General features: G+C 40.1%; 1 protein-coding gene across 1 annotated transcript in view; it reads right to left on the reverse strand.

The window, feature by feature from the left end:
- CRB1 (crumbs cell polarity complex component 1) overlaps positions 1-21,262 on the reverse strand; it is a 268,288-nt gene that overhangs the window by 17,854 nt on the left and 229,172 nt on the right. The window contains exons 10-12 of the mRNA XM_027122138.1: positions 19,967-20,873; positions 17,025-17,153; positions 13,429-13,555 (exon numbers count right to left, since the gene is read on the reverse strand). Of these exons, the coding sequence (XP_026977939.1) occupies positions 13,429-13,555; positions 17,025-17,153; positions 19,967-20,873 (1,163 nt within the window). The remainder of the gene's footprint in view (positions 1-13,428; positions 13,556-17,024; positions 17,154-19,966; positions 20,874-21,262) is intronic.

A 21,262-nucleotide genomic window follows, 5' to 3' on the forward strand; every position in this document is an offset into this window, starting at 1 on the left:
TCCAAACTTTGTTCCCACAATCGCATCTTTTCTTGTGACCTTCCTTCTCTCTTGAATGCTCTCCCGTTTTCTGTCCTCCAAATAATCTTTCTCGTATTTTATGGCCTCTTTTAATTCCCATAACCTCCATGAAAACTCCCCCTCTTGGAATAGCTCATAGTGACCAGACTTCTGTGAATTCATACTGTGCTTTTACTCAGTAACATAAATCAGGGGCTGTTTTCAATATGTCTTGTAGTTTCTCTTTTTCCTCTGAAACTAGATTGTTGTTTTCTTGAAATTCTTAGAGCAGGGATTATAGATTCTATTTCCCTGATTCCCTGCCCTCCTTCCTCGCGCCCTGTGTCCAGCCCACTGTCAGACAGGTTGTAGAAATGCACGCATGGATGCGGTGGTTACTTCTTTGACTCTCGGGGGCAGGCGACGGCACTGACTCGGCAGTTCCCTGCGTCGTCGCGGGACGTGTGCAAGGACAAAACTTTGGATTTCCTGCTGAGAGGCCCAGAATGTCAGCTCATCCCACGGGAGCAGTTACTGCAGAAGAAGGTGGCTCAGAGGGAGGATAAGTTGGCAATGAGGAGGAGGGAGCGGACGGCTCAAACCCTCAGGTGCAGCTGAATTCGAAAAGGGTAGAACATTTGGGCATTTCTTTGTGAGGCTTGTCTGACCAGACAAATTGTGAAAAATGATAAGCTTTGGTCTTGCTAATGGTGTTCTCGGGGCAAATATGGGCATTTCATCCACGTCCCCGGGCACGTGTGGCAGCCGTAGGGCCCTTTCTACTTGGGAAGAACTCTAGCTCCTTCCCAGGTCCTCCTTTTCTCCTGGCACCACCTGAATTTCTTCGGCATCTTTCCCTGTCTCGTTGCGTAGGGCTCTTCAACCGTCAGTCCGATGTTTATCGTCTTTGGGGATCAGTGCCATAAATCTCCCTCCCTGTCTTAGGTCTTTAAAGCCTCTTTCCGTTGATCCTGAAGGAAGTTTATGGCTCTGATGGCTCTTCTCCAGGTTTCCTTTCTCAAACCCTTGAGAGGCAGATGCAGTTATACAAAGAAGAATTCATGATCATCTAGGCAGTGGGTAATCATAAACGCAGCATGGCCCTTACACACGAACGAGAACTTGGGATCCTGAGCTCTCTTTGCTAGCAGGCACACAACTTTATTTGTGACTTAATTTCTTCTGTGAAAACCAATTTAATTAGCCCTTGGGTAACAAACAATCAAACAAAACCAAAAATCATGTCAGGAAAACATGAGTTTTTGTTTTGTTAAGAAAATTCCTGCTCATTCTAAGACCTGGTCAATTATCTTCCATGCGTAACTCTCCCTGCCCTCCCCACCTCTGTGTAAACCCCATACCACAAATCATTCATTCGTCCATCTATTTATCCCTTCAGTAAGTACTGAAGCACCTGCTCTGCCAGGCAGGATTGCCAGGCACTGAGGTTTCAAAGTTAAACAGCCTTCCTGACGCTCACAGCCTCGAGGAGCATCTGCACCATTGCTCCTGGGTAAGTGGGGCACACGACCCAGAGCCTGGATGCTCGGTGCGACACCTTCTGAACTGGATCTGCTTGGGAAAGGTGTGCTTAACCTCTGACTCTGTGTTCTCATCAGTAAAATGGGAAGATAATACCACCTAAGTCTCGGCATTTTTGTGACAAATAATTAAGATAATGTGTGAGATGCCCTTAGCACAGTGGCTGGCTCAGAGTAAGCTCTACAGTTATTAAACTTTATTAGCCTTGTTACCATTAAATGTTACGATGGAGGTGTGTTTGGGATGGTGTGGGAGCGTGAAGGCACTCCCAGCCCTGACGGGGAGGGAGAAGAGAAAGGAAGCCTTCACTGGCAAGTCCTGAGCACATATATACTTGACCAGGCAAAGAAGGATGAAATGAGAATTCAAAGCTCACAGAGCAAAGAACAACAGATTCTTTAAAATGCCTTTTTTCAAAGTTGCAACAGCGGTCAGTTCCTACTGGTTTTAGAGGAGGTGAATTAAAAGGACATGGATTTTAACAAGTCAACATATTCATCTTTGAAGAGAAGAAAACTTACACTCCTCTCCTGAATTACTAAGATTTTTAGGGGCCCTATCCATTCTGCTATAATGGAATGCTTTCCTAAAAGCAAAGAGGAAGTCAAATTAAATATATCCCGGAGGGCTGCTCTGAGAGCGTCCTTGGGTGTCCACGTGACTATGTTAGAGGTGAGAGCCCACATCTTTATGAATCTAAGCTTCCTCTGGGAAATGGTTCAGGAAAGAGCCAATTTATATCAAATTTCACTTCAACATGAATAATAGGGTTTCTGTGCATTTGTTTCTTGGATGGAAGTAACGTTCCCCTAATGGAGAATGTAGATCACTTATCCTCAAGACACTACCATCACCAAAGGGGTTACTAAAGACCAAGCCTTGCCTTTTTCGTTCTGAGAATTTGGCGGGGAAAATGGGCCAACTTTCTGTACTTAATATATGCGCTATCAGTTTCATCTTAATTTTAATAACTATGGGACAGGCTGAATACACACACATACACACAAACGGTTCTCAAAGTTAGAAACTCCCACTTTGAACTCACCTCAAAAACACTTCATTCATTATATCGGTTAGTTAATATTTATTATCTACTATACACGACATCAAGTTGGCTACTGAAAAATTTGAGGGAACATACTAGCTTTAAAACAGATGTTTTCCTGAGTTTTAGGTATCAACCAGAGTGATTTCATTCATTCATCAGAAATTAATATGTGCTTTGCCACTTTGAATAACAAATATACGGGTACCTCAAATTTCCTTTATAACATAGTCTTGCTATCAGCATAGGATTATCAAAAAATGTTAGGGGAAGTGGGTGGGAGTAATATTATTCAGAGATTTATGTGCAACTAAATTAAAGTCAGGTAGACAATGAAACAATCATGAATATGCTTTCCAAATGATCAAATATATTTCTTTGCAAATAGCCTGTTTGTTTTTGGAGGAGTTATATTTAATACGGTGCTTTCTTCCTCTGTACAGTTAGTCTCCAATAGATTTCCATCCCACGTGAAATAATCTGTGGTCCAGTCATTACAATGTGAGAAGAAGATAATAGCCATGATCCTTATGCCTTTTTAGAAGGAAAGAATTTTTCTATTTTTATCAAGGTTGGGAAAATAATATACATATAACCCATAAATATACATTATGAGTCACAAAAGTGTCAAGGAAAAATAAAGTTAAAACAAGTATGAATTTCAAGTCAGGTATCTTGATATTTAAATTTGTTCACATATGAAATCTCCTAGAGTGTGCCTAGTTTTTGGCTCTCCCAAAAAAGATTAGCAATGGATTCAGTGAGCTGCAGCCTCCTTTCCTAAAGCCAGTATAAGTCAGTCGAGAAGAAAATCCATACTGTATGAGAATTTACACACTCCATTTTTGAAAAGAAAAATTAGGAGAAACTAAATTCATGTTATGTTGAACTAGACGACATCATGATATTCACTTGCATAATAGTAGTCTTCAGTTTTGTTGATCACAACTCTGTTTTTAATAGATGGAACCAATGCCAAAAGTTTTTCTTGAGTAAAAAGCAAGCGGAATAACTCAAGAAAACGATAACAAGATGCAATCAACTTCATTATTCACTTTGAGTCATTTTGGTAAGTTAATTGGTTTGTAACGTGGTCATCTGATTTCTAAAATGATCTGTGATCGACTTCAGTGACATTCTGAAGAGAATGGAAGTGTGTCAGGTAGAGATGATGCTTCTCCGGGGGGAATAACTAGGATGTGTCTCGGTTTTCCTAGAACAGGCTGTTGTGCCAATGTAATTATGAATAGTGCTTCCTTTCCCTCTCAAAGTATTCCAGTTGAACAATAAGTAGTACAGTCATCCGTGTCATAACCAACACACGACATTACGTTCACTTCAAATATCTCCATGGTTTACAGAATTGGAGAACTGTGTGGGTGGAGCCATACGTGGAAGTCACCCAGTTCCCTTAGTCCAAGCTCTTCAGAGCACGAGCGTGTCTTTTGCGTCTATTTTAGTTTCTCACCAAGCTTGGCTCAGAGCCTTGTTTATAGCAGACCCTTGATAATGGTGGATGAATGGGTAAATAGCTGATTTTAGAAATCAGTTTCCACAAAGTCCAATATTGTAGCAAAAGGCAAGGATCACTTCAGGGAGTTTTTTTTTTTTTTTTAATGATGAGAACTGATTTGACAGGTAGCCAAAAAGCTGTATGATTTGGTTAGCTAGTCAACTCAGCGGCAGACTTCAACCTGCTTATTTCCCTCTGCTGTCTGTGGTTTAACACCAACCAATTAATTCACTTACGCCTGCAATCCAGGAGCCCTGCTCCCTATTGCTGGTTTCTGTTCTACTTTGGACACATGAAGAAATGTGTTCTGACATGAAGAAATGTGTTCTGAAGGTGAAACTCTATGTTACATGATTTCTGTGAAGCCGGTGGCGATGACCTCACATTAAGAAATGAAGAGCATTAATTATAGTTGGTGAAGCAGAAATCTTAATAATGTGTGAAAAGATGAAAGGAAAACAGATTAGTGAACTGAATCAGACCTGATTTCAGTGATTGAGATACATCAAAATAACATTTAAGAACCTTTTCCTGTGTTAGTGCTATATTTACTCCTTCCTGAATGCTAATTAGCGGAAACTCAGTGAAAAGTGACGGGGCTTTTTAAAACTGTGATTTGAAGAGAATGTCATTCTGGGTGCCTCTTTCCTGAAAGTCAAATTGAGAGCCCAGAGAGACTGCTGTTCAGAGAAAGATGCTGTGCCCTTGGCCAGTGCTCTGTTCCCATCAGGAGCCCAAGGATGTGGGCCGGTTGGCGTCACCCTTGACATCAGCCTTCTGGATCAAACACAACCCTAATCCTCTCAGAAACCGTGCATGACTCTGTCATCCACAAACAACCCCAAGTCCCTGCCGAGTTTATTTTTCTTTTCTGCTTTGCTCTCTTAATTTAATGAATTTTGTTTAAGTTTATTAGTATAAAGAAGAATTTCCTATCACTTGCTAGATTTACTGTGTTTCAATGAATGGTTCCCACCCTGAAAATCTGGGACTTTCTGAACAGGTTCCCTCAATCAGGCCATCTATTCATTTACATGAATGTTCAGACTCTTCATTTAGCCAGAATAAAGAGGAATTTTGTTGTTAGACCCATCTGCCCACTCCTCAAATCCCCTGTCTTCTATTACACAGTCACCTCCCTTTTCCTTCTAGAGGTGTCGCAAACAGTCATAGGCACCAAAGTTTCAGGGTTGAATTGGAAAGAAGTTCCTGTTTGGTTTTCAAAACCATTCTTGATGATGGCTAACATTTTTTATTTTTGCCAATTTGGACCACAATAACAAAGGAATTCCTGCTAATTATCACTACATCCCCTTCCTAATTGGTAATCTCAAACCTTTCTTTAGCATGAGAAATGGAAGACTCTGATGAACCCAAGCTCTGATGTTTCCTATATATTTGGCCTTGAGCAATTCAGGTAACCTCTTTAAGTCTCTATTTATCTTTAAATAAAGATAATAATGCCTCTCAGCGTGATTATGAGGGGGAGAAACTGGAGTTATTAATGTAAGTAGTAGAAAATGTGACAATTTTTTTTTTTTTTTTTTTTTTTGCGGTATGCGGGCCTCTCACTGTTGTGGCCTCTCCCATTGCAGAGCACAGGCTCCGGACGCGCAGGCTCAGCGGCCATGGCTCACGGGCCTAGCCGCTCTGCAGCATGTGGGATCTTCCCAGACCGGGGCACGAACCCGGGTCCCCTGCATCGGCAGGTGGACTCTCAACCACTGCGCCACCAGCGAAGCCCGAAAATGTGACAATTTTTAACCTCCCACCAAAGAAGACCACAGGACCAGATGGTTTCACTAGTAAATTCTACCAAACATTTAAAAAAGAATTAACTCCAGACCCCCCTGGCAGTCCAATGGTTAAGACTCCATGCATGCAGTGCAGGGGGTGCGGGTTCGATCCCTGGTCAGGGAACAAATATCCCACATGCCGTGCAGTGCGGCCAAAAAAAATAATTATTATTATTTAAAAATTTAAAATATAAAAATAAAGAAAAGAATTGACTCCATTTCTTCTCAAACTTTTCCAAAAAAGTGGAGAGGAGGGAACATATCCAAAATCATTTTATAAGATCAACATGACCCCAATACCAAAGCCAGACAAAGACACCACAAGAAAAGAAAACTACAGGCCAATATCCTTGCTAAACGTCAGTGCAAAAACCACAACAAAATACTAATAAACCAAATCCAACAACATATGAAAAGGATTGTACACCATGATCAAGTTAGATTTATCCCAGGGATGCAAGGATGGTTTGACATATGAAATTAATCAGTGTCATACACCACATTAACAGAATAAAGGGAGAAAAATCACATGATCATCTCAACTCATGCAGAAAAAGCATTTGACAAATCTCAATACCATTTTATGATAAAAACACTCAAAAAACTAGGAATAGAAGAAAATTACCTCAACACAATAAAGTCCATAAATGAAAAGGCCACATACTCAATGGTGAAAAACTGAAAGCTTTCCCTCTAAAATCTGGAAAAAGGCAAGAATTCCCACTCTCGCCACTTCTATTCAGCATAGTTAGTAATGGAAGTCTGAGCTAGAGCAATTAGACAAGAAAAAGATATAAAAGTCTTCCAAACTGGAAATAACTAAAATTTGTCTGTTTGTAGATGACATCTTATATGTAGAAAACTGTAAAAACTCCACAAATAACTTGTAAAACTAATAAACAAAATGAGCAAAGTTGGAGGATACAAAATCAACACACAAAAATCAGTTGAATTTCCATACACTAACAATGAACAACTAATTAGAAAAGGAAATTATTAAAACAACCCTATGTATAATAGCACCAAAAGTATAATTCACTTAGGAATAAACCTAATCGAGGAGCTGAAAGACTTGTACACTGAAAATTATAAAATATTAATGAAATAAATGAAAGATGACACAAGTTAATGAGAAGACATCCTGTGTTCATGGATTGGAAGAATTAATATTGTTTAAATGTCCATATCACTTAAAGCTATCTACATATTCAATATTATTCCTATTAAATTCCCAATGACATTTTTTTCAGAAAAAAAAAAAAAAGCTAACATTTATACAGAATCTCAAAGGGCCCTGAGTAGCCAAAACAATTTTGAGAAAAAAGAAACCTGGAGGTCTCACAAGTTTTGATTTCAAAATATACTACAAAGTAATCAAAATAGTATGGTACTAGAATAAAGACAGGCATATAGACCAATGGAACAGAATGGAGGGCCCAGAAATACACCCTTGGATCTATAGTCAGCTGATCTTTGACAAAGGTGCCAAGAATACATTACAGGGAAAGGATGGTCTCTTCTCAACAAATGGTGCTGGGAAAACCAGAAATCCATGTGCAGAAAACTGATATTAGACTCTTACACCAAACACAAAAATCGAACTCAAAGTGGATTAAAGACCTAAACATAAGACCTGAAACTGTAAAACTCTTAGAATAAAACATAGGGGAGAAAACCCCTGACATAGGATTTGGCGATGATTTCATGAACACAATGCCCAAAGCACAGGCAACAAAAGCAAAAATAGACAAGTAGAGCGACATCAAACTTAAAAATTTCTGCACAGCAAAGGAGACAAACAACAGAGTGAAAAGACAACCTATGAAATTTCCAAGAAAATACTTGCCAACTCTCTTTCTAATAAGGGATTAATATTCAGAATATGTAAGGCACTCCTACAACTCAGTAGTAAAAAAAAAAAAGCTAATTAAAAAAGGGGGGAAGGACATGAATAGACATCAAGTAAGGCATACCCTCTCAGAGCCTTAGATTCTTCATCTTTTATAGAAAGAAGTTGGACTAGATGGTTTATGAGAACTTTTTAACTCTTTGATTCTCTGTTCTGCATTAATAATTCCAAATTTAGGAGAAGCATCCTGGCACTTATCAGGCCCTTCTCATGTAATAGGTAAAACAATATGAAGTTGCCATGTTTGCAAAATATGCAATTTCATGTGGTTCTGTCTAATATTTCAGTGTCATGTACTTCCGTGTAATGACTGAAAGAGAATTATCTTAATATTCCTTTAGAGGACACCCTACACTTACAATGGAATATTTTTCTAACATCATGATTTTACCATAAGAGTTAAAAAAGAAAAACACCACCCAAATAAACTTTCCCAGATGCTCTGTTTTTCCCCCGGTTATTGCCTTGATTCGATTACAGATCTTGCCTGAAACTGATTGACTGCCGAGCAATGCCAACCGCAAAGTTTGCTCTCAAAAGCATGTGAAGAACAGGACAAGCATCCAGGCCCAGTCCGTTCTTGCTATGGATGATAAAGATGCCTTTCAGAGGGTGAATGAGGAAGAACTGATGGTGTAAGTCTTTCAGTTTCAAAGGAAGCAGCATAGTAGATTATTGTATCAAAAAATATATTCTTTTTTTTAAATTAATTAATTAATTTATTTATGGCTGCGTTGGGTCTTCGTTGCTGTGCACGGGCTTCTCACTGCGGTGGCCCCTCCCGGAGGGCATTATGCCAAGTGAGGCAAGTCAGACAGAGAAAGACGAACACTGTATGATCTCACTCATATATGGACTCTAAAAATGTTGAACTCAAAGAAGCAGAGAGCAGAATGGTGGCTGCCAGGGGCTGAGGAGCGGGGAAAATGGAGAGATGCTGGTCAAAGGGTACAAACTTTCAGTTGTAAGATGAATAAGTTCCAGGGATCTAATGTACACCACGGTGACCATATATAGTTAATAATACTGTATTCTTGAAAGTTGCTAAGAGAGAGGATCTTAAATGTTCTCACCACAAAAAAGAAATAGTAATCATGTGATGTGATGGAGGTGTTAGCTAATGCTAAGGTGGTCATCATTTTGCAAAATACAAGTGTTTCAAACCAACACACTGGACACCCTAAACTCACAGGATGTTATATGTTAATTATATCTCAACAAAGCTGGAAAAATACTAAAAAATACAAGTGAACAAAATTCAAAAATACAAAAAATAATACAGATATGGAGAATAAAATGCAAAAGTTCAATAGATCTATAATAAGACTCCGAAATATATACTCCCAGCTTGCCAGGTCTCTTGAACTTCAGACTGGAATATTCACACTAATAATTGTACTTGGATAATCCATTGACCTTACATGTATTCATTTATTCAACTAACAAAAATTTAAAAAATAAGATTCACCAAATTTAGCTTTTCATGTACTCAGACCTACAGCTTCTCCCAAACAATCATAAGATCTTACTGCTTGAAACTTTGTTAAATGAAGCCCTTTCTCTACATCCCGTTTCACTATAGAAGGTAGCTCAAAGTGCCCTGCCCTTTTGTCTGGATCGCTGCAACAGCCTCCTAAATGTGTCTTTATGGGTCCAGTCTCGCCCTGCTTTGAATCCATTCTCTCCTTAGAAGCCCAAGTAATCTTCTAAAGTGCAAGCGTAATCATGTCACCTCTCTGTTTGAACCCTATCAAAGACTCTCCATTGCTCTTAGGAAGAAAAGCCTAGGTCCCTGACACGGCTTCCAAGGACTCACTTCCGCTGACTCTGCAGCCTCAGGCTTACTCCGCCCTCCCCGGCCCTCACCCCCACCAACTTCACATGGCCACACTGCACACCTCTGCAGCCCCTTCTGCTGACATGCCCCCTGCTATTCCAGCCCTCCTGACACAACCTCATATCTGTTCGCCTTTGAATCTCGCCTTAGGCTTTGGGACTTTCTTTGACCTTCTGCCTTTAAGACTGGGCAAAAATGCCCCTCCTCTGTGCTCCTCTAGAGCTGGCACTAAGTTCCATCCTAACACGGACCCAGGAACTCTCCTCCTCTGTTGACCTACATCCTCTATAACAGCGGTCCCCAACCTTTTTGGCACCAGGGACCCATTTTGTGGAAGACAATTTTTCCACAGACCCCGGAGGCGGGGGCGTGCAGGGGGATGGCTCAGGCAGTAATGCCAGCGATGGGGGGATGGCTCAGGCAGTAATGTGAGCGATGCAGAGCGGCAGGTGAAGCTTCAGCTCACCTGTCCACCGCTCACCTCCTGCTGGGCAGCCGGCTTCCTAACGGGCTGTGGACTGGTACCAGGGTTGGGGACCCCTGCTCTACAAGACCCTCAACTTGCGGGCAAGTGCTGTGTCTAATCTACAGTTGTATTCTCAGTACCTAGTCCAGGGCACAGCACATAGTAGGTATTCATCAGATATTTGTTGAATAAATCAAAAGAGTAAAGTAGAGAAATGAAATTAGTCCATATTAGTAATAATTTTGGTAGTTGAGAATAATTTTCCTATTTCTTTCACTGGTTTTCTTCCTAAATCACTAAACTCAAATTTTATGTATAACCGTTTCTAGAAGAGGCTCCATTTAAATTTTGCAAAATTAAAGCTGAATAACTTCTGTTTTAAAACTCAGACGTGGCAAAAGGATCTTTAAATACAATTTAGTGAAGAATTTGGAAGGTGAGAGATATTGGTTGTCCTTATATTGAAAAAAATATGTATTTATAAAAGGTTTATCACAGTCCCTGGCACAGAGAAGGTTCTTGATAGTGTTAAGTGAATTTGTCTTTCTGTGCTGTCAAAACACTAATTTCTCCCAACCTCCCTGTTTTCTCAGCTTCCCTGTTCTCCAAAAAGGAGGGTGATAAAAACCACTCCTCATGTACACACACACAGAAGGAAGAGGCATGGCCAAAGACAGAGATATAGCCTTGTTTAGTTCAAATGTTGAACCTTAAAAAAGAACAAAATAAAAAAAATTTAAATTCAACTACTATAGGTTATGCTTCAGAAATGGGGTCTAGAGGAGTTTGTGTGAATTTCTGTCACTCAGGTGAGATGGCCCCTCCTCAGAGCCAAGTTAACTATGGCTAGCTCTGGTGGGGACAATGCAAACAATAGTAAGAATAATTGAGGATGTCATCAATACTAGAATTACAACTAGAGGAATACCTGCCACAGAGGGAAAGTATGAACACATGGAACTTTGACCTTGACTGCCGCAGGTGTTTACCTGCATTAACACATCTGGGGAAAGAGACCACAATTCAGGGTGATCAGCACAGGTACTTCTGTGTTCATTATGTGGGGGGTGTGTGTGTGTGTGTGTGTGTGCGCGCGCGCCTGGCTTGTGGACATCTTAGCGTGCAAGACACAGTCAAGCCAAATGAAGACAGTTATCAGAGGATGAGGGGTAGAGATACAGAAACAATGGTTTTATTTTTCTGTGCAAATGTGCAAAAGCCATAGTCACACACAATGCAATTGAAAATAAGAAGACAGAGAAAAGGGAGTGTTTTTAAGTCAGCTTTGACAAGACATCGGAAAACAGAAAAGCAACTACTGACAATTACAGTGACAACAGAGCCATCAGAATTGTACAGAGAAAGAGATGGTGAGTGATTCTTAAATATATTTGGAAGGAAACATGTTACACTTGGAATGACCTGTAAGTATATAATTATGGATATGCCCAATGGGAGCAAACGTGAAAACTGTACATGTGGTCTTTGGCTGTATCAATTTTATGCTTACTTCAGTTAATATGGGAATGCAAATATTGATGGGAAGGTTTTCCCCACGTCTCTTGCCATGAAATCTAGCTTTGGAACAGATCAGCTGAGATGGCAGGATGGCACATACTGTGTGGAGGCGAGGGGAGCAGGGAGTAGAAAGGAAAGACTTCAACATGAGACTCTCCCAGTTAAGTGCCTGCTAGCACTCCACAGGATAAATTTGCTGCATAAAATCTTCTATTATTGTTGAAAAATAAAACTGAAGATATTTCCTTTTCTTTTATAGTATACTACTTTGTAATTTTGATTTCATGGTATAGTTAAGTTTACCTTGGTTATTTCCAAAGAAAAACAAGTTTCTTAAAACAATTGGGACTAAATGAGTATTGGATATCACCCAATGGATAAATTACCCTCATATTTTCAAACCAGGGCAGCTCCTAAAGACACAAACACATTTACAAAATGATATTTGGTGGGCCATTGTTATTATAGTTGCTTTCTAAATTAATTCATAGGATCAAATTAGTTTCCCTTTAAATGAACACAAATAATGGCTCCTTTGGAAGGTATATCCACACAAAGATATTTAGCATAAATGATAACATGCAGTGTGGAAGCAATAAAAATATTAGCAAATAAAGTTATTTTCTAATTACTATTTTATATACTCTAAGCAAGAATATATTAATTTTTGCACACCTTATTAATTTACTTTGTAGGTCTGTCATTTCAGGTATTTATTTCTTAAAAAATCATAATGCCAAATATACTTTGATTATAATAGGTACTATGCTTTTTTTCTCAGATAGTTGAAGAGGATAAATTTACTTGCAAATTTTAGAAAAATATGCCTCCAAGAAATTCAAGCTTTATAATTTACATTTTTAGTGTATGCATATACAATAATGCTTATTTCTTTATTGAATATGCATTGAAAAGCAATTGAGATTAGTTCATTTGATAGAAATGTCGATAAGCTCATAAATCTGTAAGCAATTAACAAAAAGTTATTACTTGTATAGAAAATATTGCAGGAAAAAGAAATGGAGAAAGGTTTTATCTGTCATTTTTTCTGAGGAAGGAAGGTTTTTATGGAATTGTAAATTATACTGGTGAGGTATATAACTTGAGAATTGATACCAATTGTATTAGAAAATTTTCTTTCTAGATTTTGAGGGATTTCATGGAATTTCCCACTTTCTCTTTATATATATTTTTAACTTACCAGAGAACTGGCAACACTTCATCTGAACAGCTTGTGTAAGAGCATAGATGGATACAAAAAGTTTAATCAGTAATTTTCAAATTGTCATGTCATGAATAATAGATAGGAATGAAAGAACATAAATGACTGAGGATGAGGGCGAATGAGGGCAACTTATATTGTAAAAGCACACACAAGAATGGGGTGTGGGAGAAAGTTGTTTCTTACTGCAGTGGTCATTCAAATACAGAAGCGCTAAGAATGATGGCACATTTGTACTAAATACTCTGAACAGTGAGATGTTTCTGCTCATCTTAAGAACAACAATTCTTTTTTGCATTTAGAGCCGGAATAGGTAAATCTTTGACATACTCATAAAGTGCCTGCAATATGCTTAAAATAGTCCTTGAATTTATTTTGATTTTCAAGATGGTTTTTATTTCAAGGCATCTCTTGAAATTCATGGCTTTAAAGTTTGGGAATGTTCACAGGTACGTCAATAATCATCCTGTTCACCCCACTCGACCACGGGCTCATCATTCATGCGCAGAATGAGGTAAGAAAGAAGCTGGAAGAGGTTCTGCCAGAGCAGGAGGGAGACATAGAAGGAGAGGCCGCTTACGTCCAGCTCACAGCGCGCGCCAGCGAAGGCCAAATCACAGACGCACTGGAACTTGTTCAGCAAGTCGTGGCATTGGCCTCCATTGAGGCAGGGATCGGAGGCACACTCATCAATGTCGTTTTCACACCTTGAAAACGGAAACAGCAGAAACCCGGGCCCCAGTTCAATAAATTGGCTGTGAAATGAATGGGGAGGGAGAACTCTGGCCTGATTCACCTAGACCAGCGCGGTGTAATTGACCAATCCCCATGCCCTTTGTTGTATATGCTCGATAATGTGGGAGACAATCTTCAAAATTCCTTTCACAAATTTTTCTTTTAATGAAAATAATTTGTACACACACGCACACACACACACACACACACAGACGCATACACAGTTAGTTAGAAAGAGAAAACAGGTGCAAATATCTAGAAACCAAGACAAAATGGGGCCATGCATAAGTCAACTTCTCCCTCAAGAGTGTTAGTGTCGTTGCCACCTTATAAAAGTTCAGTTTATTGGGGTACACGAGGACCAGGAGAGTGAGCTGTAGTTTTTCGACCTAGCATCTACAGAGCAGACCTCCACTGCAGCTGTGAGGGTTCTGATGCATCAGTGCCCCCAGGCGAAGGGGTAAAGCCCCTCAGAAACAGAAAAATGTATTTGGTTTATTCTGAGAGATTTGGGATTATTATCCTTGGGAAACCCATTTTTAACAAAAAGCCAAAATAGATAATAGAAGCTTGCACTTGCTAATAAATCAGTTTCATAGCTAAGTGTAATATTTGCATGCTCAGGGAGAATGATTTTCAAAAGCCAAATTTTCCAAAAACAAGTGATATCAATTCTAAGGTAAACAGAAACTTTCCTCTTCCCCGGGACACTGTCATTTCCCCCCTAATTTTCCATGAACTACTATGTGTTTTATTCAATCACTCCCCAATCACTCATTGAGTAGATATTTATTTAGCACTTAACCATGTGCCAAACCCCCTGCTAGGCCTTGGGATAGATGGGTAACTGAGGCGTCTTTCTTACTTTGGGAAATTCATACAAAACCTCAGCTTTGGGAATCTCTATAGAGCAGCTCACAAGGCTGAAGTCCACTGTAAACAATTTTTCATTCCCCACCTCCTAAGAGGTAAGCATGCGTGCCTGGGTCATCCACTAATCCCTAGGCTCAAACTGAAGGGATGAGGTGGTAGGTTGGGCAGGGCCAACCCAAGGCATAAAGGGAAAAAGATTTCTTCCCAGAAAAACAGCTCCTTATCCCCTTAGATACCAAGCATAGCTGAGACATTTTGTTTTCCTTTTTTGGCTTAGGCTTCTGGGCTGGAAGGAGACTCCTCTGATTAGACCGGAGCATAACTCGGCAGCTCGAGGGAGCCTGCCAAGTACTCCCTGCCCTGGGTGGGCCAGAGTGTTCACAGCATCCATCATGTACAACCTGCCAGGGTGACAGCACAGAGCTGGAGGTCTAACCCGACAGAAGAGAAGGCAATTTGTTAGAGGACAGCTTTTCAATATCTTTGGACTTTATGGAAGTCACATCCCCCCAGGCCTTGGGAGACTGCCCAGTATTTTCTAGCTTTCCTCCAGCTATTCTTTCTCTATTTCTTATCTACTTCTCTTTTGAGCTGAACAGTGCACAATATACACACAATCATTATAAACATTATTGGAGCTTTCATTAGAGGTTATTAATAGGTAGAAAATCAAAACAAATAAATCCATTGGCATCCAGTGAATTAACTAATGATGGAGAAGGACTGTGAAAGCACAGAATCCATGGAACATGTGTTCACTATTTTAGAAATCCATTTTCAGTAGAGAAGTTTATCCGGATGAAAAGACTCCTGGGAGAGGAACAGAAATGCTGAGCTTCCTTTCCTTACCACATTTCAAGTCAACAATTTGAATTTAAATGCCAGGTACCTTTCTTTTTTTAAAAAAACAAATAAACGTTGGAGGAAAGGGAAATGTTTGTTGTAAATAGGAATAAGGTGTGAGTAGTGGAGAAAAATAAGCCAAGGCTTTGAATGAGTTCTGTGCATTGGCCATTAAACATTAATGTGCCATTAAGCATTAAATGGTGACATTGAAGGCTGGAAGTAACCAGCACTTAAATATATAGTTAAAGTGTTGTTCAAATTTTAGGACAAGAAAATCTTTGCAGTGTTTTTGATATATGTGGGATTGGAGGCCAACCGAATGGTCTCTGGGTTAATAATACGGTGCAATGAAAAGTGGAACGTGACTCTAGGCTACACAACTCCGTGCACATGGATACTCGGACTGCCTGTGCCGCTTAGAGCCAGCCACTGAAAGCAAGCTGTGAAGGCAAGAGCTAGCTAGCCTTATCATTGAATGTCGGAAGGGAAAAATGCAGGTGTGGCCAAGATTGCCTGCTGTTTTGTAAACGTGACAAAAGAGTTGTATCTCTGTGGTGCCCAAAGAACTGGTTGAAAAAAAGAAAATTCGAATTAATCCAAACTCTAGTTGTTGTGGAGCAAAAATATACCCATTATTTTATTAACTACTCTTTTGGGGAAAATTAATTCAGTCAAGATCTCTTTGTCCAATGTGTTGGACTTGAATTGATCTAATTTGTTCGGAGGCAGTTTGATCAGAGATCAGTATTATCTTACCCTGCATGATATATGAGATGGAGGAGAACTCTTTCCCTTTTCTTTTAAGTGTTGCAAGTAAAGATTTAGTCATACATTTATGCTAGCACATCTACAGGTGAGCAGAGGCTTTGAAGGCAGTGCGACCTTGCAGCAGCACGTGTCTGGATTGGCACCTGACCTGTCACTTAACCTCTTGGCTTCCATTTACACAAATGCAAAATGGAAATAATAACAATTAGAGACAATAATAACACTAACAATAATAACAATTTGTCCGGTGCCTGGCATAGCACTAGAAAAAAATGGCTACGTATCTGTTACCTGCTGTTATAGTATCTCTACCTCGTAGAGCCCCAGTTTGTTACCATTCTGGGAACATTGATCCCCTTGGGAATCCGATAAAAGCTACGGAATACGCACTTTCTTGCACTTGCCCTCACCTCGGCCAGTCAAATGCATATGCAGATTTGCCTGCATGTTCAGCAAGTCACAGACCGAAACCAGCCAGCGATCAACCCCATACCGACAATCCCGGCATTGGGTACAGCAGAGCTGAAGGGTTTCTCTGGGAAAGGTAGATTCACCTGGATAAAGTGTGTATACTTTTAGGGTTGAAGGTAATTCTAGGGGCAATCTTTAAGGTTTATTACATTCTACCTTCACCAACAACCGTGTCTACATCACGTACTAGAGTTAGTGGGACAGAAACACGCATCCAGAAGTACCTCTAAAAAAACAACATCACATTTTACTGTTTTCGAAGACATATTTCCTCAGTTAAGTCTCGGCTAAAAAAGCGTTCTTGACTTTGACCTAAACTGTAATTTTTCTTCTTTTTTATTGTTTGTCTCTGTCCGGACCTATATTTCAGCACAGATTTTCCTATGGGAACTGAGATGAAAATTTAGAGGAGAAATAAACTTTGCATAATCTCACTGTTGTTCAGCCCAGGCTTTTCTCCTATAAAGCTCTGCTGCGACTCACCATTCCCCAGTGAAACCTGGCCAGCACACACACTTTACTTCACCCTGGAACTCTGTGCAGTTGCCGCCGTTATAGCACGTGAGGTTGGTCTTCTCATTCCCACAGACCGCTGAGGGTAATCTGGTGTATCTAGAGAGAAAAGTAACAGCCACACTGTTCACCTTGCTCATCTCATTTATGAAAACGTTTTAGAAAAGTTCATGTATATAGTCAATGCCAAATTAACTAGGTACTCAGTCTGGCTGAGCCACGAATGCTTAACTGTGCTGTTTTGTTCCAGAATCACCTTCTCAGTCCACAGCTCCTGCTGGAGGGCTGCGCTGTTTCGGAGCATGGCTATCCATCTTCCACTGCTACCCAGTGTTCATTCGTGAGATAAGATCTATGTCGGGGGTGGGGGGTGGCAATAAATTTAGCGCTGGAAAGAAACTTGCTATAGCTAGGGCCAGAGGAAAATTGCATCTCTATAAAGGCCAGGAAAGAAAGGACAGGACTCTGGTACCCAAGCCCTCATGTGATTTCTCCATTGCCTTTCACAGCTGAACTCCAGTTGCCCTGCCAGCACTTGCTGCCCCCATCTAATAACTCACAGCTCAGCAGAATGCAAGCCATGTGCTGTCCAGGAGGTTTGTACACGGCACTCAGTGGTGACCACGTGTGAATTCTGAGCTTGGCTCTTTCGTTTATCAACAGAGCTGTATATATTAAGGAATCCTTATAAGGGGCAGAACAAATTGTTAGAAGCTAAGCAGAACTTTACTGTGTGATAAAATCCAGTGGTGTGAAGGGACTGGTTAAAAAGATTTTATGGTGTTCAGGTCCTTCGACCCACTGTGCATGTTATGCATGGAACTAGATACATAGTTAATATTCAGGAAATATCAGATGAATTTAATTTGTCCTGCTGTGCATGCTGCAGCTAATATGGAGAAACCGGTCTATATGTGTCTATATGGAGAAACCGGTCTATATGTGTCTCTTCCCACAAAAGCTAATCAATTCGACTTTAAACCAAACGTAAGGTAGATAGCTAGTGGGAAGCAGCCGCATAGCAAAGGGAGATCAGCTCGGTGCTTTGTGACCGCCTGGAGGGGTGGGATAGGGAGTGGGGGAGGGAGGGAGATGCAAGAGGGAAGAGATATGGGAACATATGTATATGTATAACCGATTCACTCTGTTATAAAGCAGAAACTAACACACCATTGTAAAGCAATTATACTCCAATAAAGATGTAAAAAAAAAAAAAAAAAGAAAATACCGTAAGGACTTTTCAAAGGAGCCAAAAGCGTCAACCAGCGTTGAAAGAGGTCAATTAGCAATGCAAATATGAAGCTTTGTATACATCATATGTTAATAAACAATTTTGAACCTCATTACAAAGTACTTTTGAATCAAAACTTTAATCTTTGAAAACGTGACTTTGATGAATTAGGCAGAAAAGATACTGGAGCACTGGTTACTGGGGCATATTTGTTTATTTTACTTATCCAAAGTCACCATGGCAGTACTATTAATTTTGATCCTGAATGTCTTTTGCTTTTAAGCATTCAGATTACCTGTTGGCCAATGAGTTGGTTAACTCATGAGAAGTGACATTTTATTGGAATGTCAACACTCAGCACCTAACCCTGTGTCATGCCTTCACAGACTCTGAACAGCAATAAATGTTATGGAGACAAATACATCTTCTTACAGGTGTGGCTACCTATTCTGTCTACTAGGAGATTCATCCAGTTAAGGTACCACTTCTGAATCAGTGTAATGTCTGCAGGCTGCCAGCCAACTCCAGGCCTTCCTGTCCACATTCTGGAATCTACTGCTTGCTAGAAATAACCGTCTCACGTGCCTATAACAACTCAATTGTTTAGTAAATTCAAAACAAGTATAAGTTATAAAAACAATAATGAATTCTACTTACATAGAAATACTAAAGCAGTGTGACTTGGCAGGAAAATATTCATTCCTGTTTCTATTTATATTACATGAAACGGATGTGACTGCCAGAACTAAGCTTTATAGTTTTAGAAAAAACTGTGAAATGCTTTGAAATGGGCAAAAGAGATCACTGGGTATTCTTTCAGTGGAATGCTGGGTGTTATATAAAAGACCCTCTAAGATTATCTGATTTTTCTAATGTGTATGACTCAGGTTTTCTTTACCAAGCTAGTTCACAACTCTGTAAGTTGTAGAAAATTATAGTAATACTAATGGATCTTGTTCATTGAAGTGCAAATGAATTTGAAGCGATACAGTCCATTGTCACACTGTAGAAATAGTGTGGTTCAAGTACTAATTTTGTTGCCCTATAGGCTATTAAAAAGTTTTGCATTTATTGGTAAATTCATTTCCTCCTCCCTATTTACAAGTGTGTATATATATTATATGGACATATTTATGTATATGATTAGATTATCCTTTGACATTTTGATTTTTTGTCTTACTGGTTCCCTCATTAATTAATGACAAAGTCATCAAAACGTTCATTCTGAGAGTCATGATTTCACCCTTTTGAAATTATACTTTAACATAGTCTTTTCAGAATTATATGAGTTTACCTGCCTGAAATACCCCAGAGTATTCTCTTAGGGGTAGGAGTCATGCTTCCTCCAACAATACTAAAATTCAGCTCTTGCATTTGTTGTAAATGTATTTGTTTCCTGAGGCCTTAAGGCTGTCAGACTCTGGGGCTGTAGTTCCTGAGACATTCTAGCAGAGATGACTGAGAAAACATTTTGCTCAAAGTCTGGTCCAAACCCTGCCCTTCCTCTTTGTAGAACATGCCAGCAGGTGAGATCCTGTCTTCGCAAGACCAAACTGTGATGGCCGTTGACTGTCACCCCCTGCTCAGCACAGCCTGTATGTTCATACCTGGGCGGAGAGCTTTCCAGTTTGAAGATGTAGAACACAGCTCGAAACACACTTTATGTGGGTATTATGCTCACCTGCAGAATTTTCCTGTGAGATTTCCAGGACAGCGGCAAGAATAGCCACTGGTGTCACTGACGCAGGTGGCCCCGTTTGCACACAGGTGACTCTGGCAATTGTCTACATCTGATTCACAGTTCACACCGGTGTAGCCAGGCTCACACCTGCAGCGATAGCCTGCAACTCTGTCGGAGCAGTTGCCATGGATACAGGGGTTTGAAAGGCATTCATCAATGTCGAGTTCACAGTGTGCCCCTGACCATCCCACGGGACAGGTGCAGTGATGAGAACTGTACGTGTCTTCACAATGTCCTCCATGCAAGCAGGGGTTGGAATTGCAGGCGTTTAACTGCAAACAGCCAGTAACCACTGGATGTATAGAGATTTTGAGAAACTGCTCCTCCTGAGGTTTATTAATGAAACCATGAACATTTTCAAAGTAAGAGAGATAAATGCCACTGATTTCTATTGTACTTAGACACCCTCGCAGGCCCTGCGTGTTGTCACTAGCTCGCTCACCCACATAAATGTTTATATCATCCTTCAGGAAGCTGAGACTCCCAGTAGCCACTGCGCTGGTCACAAGAGGTGTTTGCTGGTCCACTTCCATTTGCCACCTGGAAGCCTGGGCCCGTGGATCTGTCATGGAGAGAGTCACTTGGTGCCACGCGCCATCATTCACTGACTGCAGACTTGTCAGACTCAGCATGTAAAAACTGTTGCCACTTTGCAGCTGAAATAATAACTGGGAATCCCGAATGCTAATATTAAGGAATTCAGGCTCCTTCTCTGCGTGCAATATGATCGCATTTGCGTCCCTTGTTCTGAAACCAAATGTGATATTGGTGAGTTCTCTGGTAATATTCCCATTGCTCCTGAATAATATCTCACTGCTTTGTCCATTAAAAACAGCATTTGCGATACCTAAAGAGAGAAGGCAACGCCAATCAGCAACTTTAGTGAATCTGTAATGTTTGCCTAAGTACCTTTAATGATCATCACGTTACTACCGTCATGTATGGATTGTCTGATACAGGCTAGGCACTCTGTTAGTTGCTTTTATATTATTTTTAATATGAAGTTCTCGAATGTAGGTTCATTGTTATTATCATCTCTATTTTACAGAAGAAGAAAGTGAGACTCACAGAGGTTAAGTAATTTTCTCACAGTCAAGTGGCTAATAGATAATTAAGCCAGAATGTCAAACTTGGGTGGTCAGATGCCAAAACCCAAATCATTTATTTCTTTTCCACTGAAATGCAGTACCTTCTAATGTTATTTTACAGTTGCTCCCACAAATAAAGCATTGGTTA

This window comes from Aethalodelphis obliquidens, unplaced genomic scaffold (assembly GCF_003676395.1).
Source record: "Aethalodelphis obliquidens isolate GAN/ISIS:26980383/991018 unplaced genomic scaffold, ASM367639v1 scaffold24, whole genome shotgun sequence".
Lineage (NCBI taxonomy): Eukaryota > Metazoa > Chordata > Mammalia > Artiodactyla > Delphinidae > Aethalodelphis > Aethalodelphis obliquidens.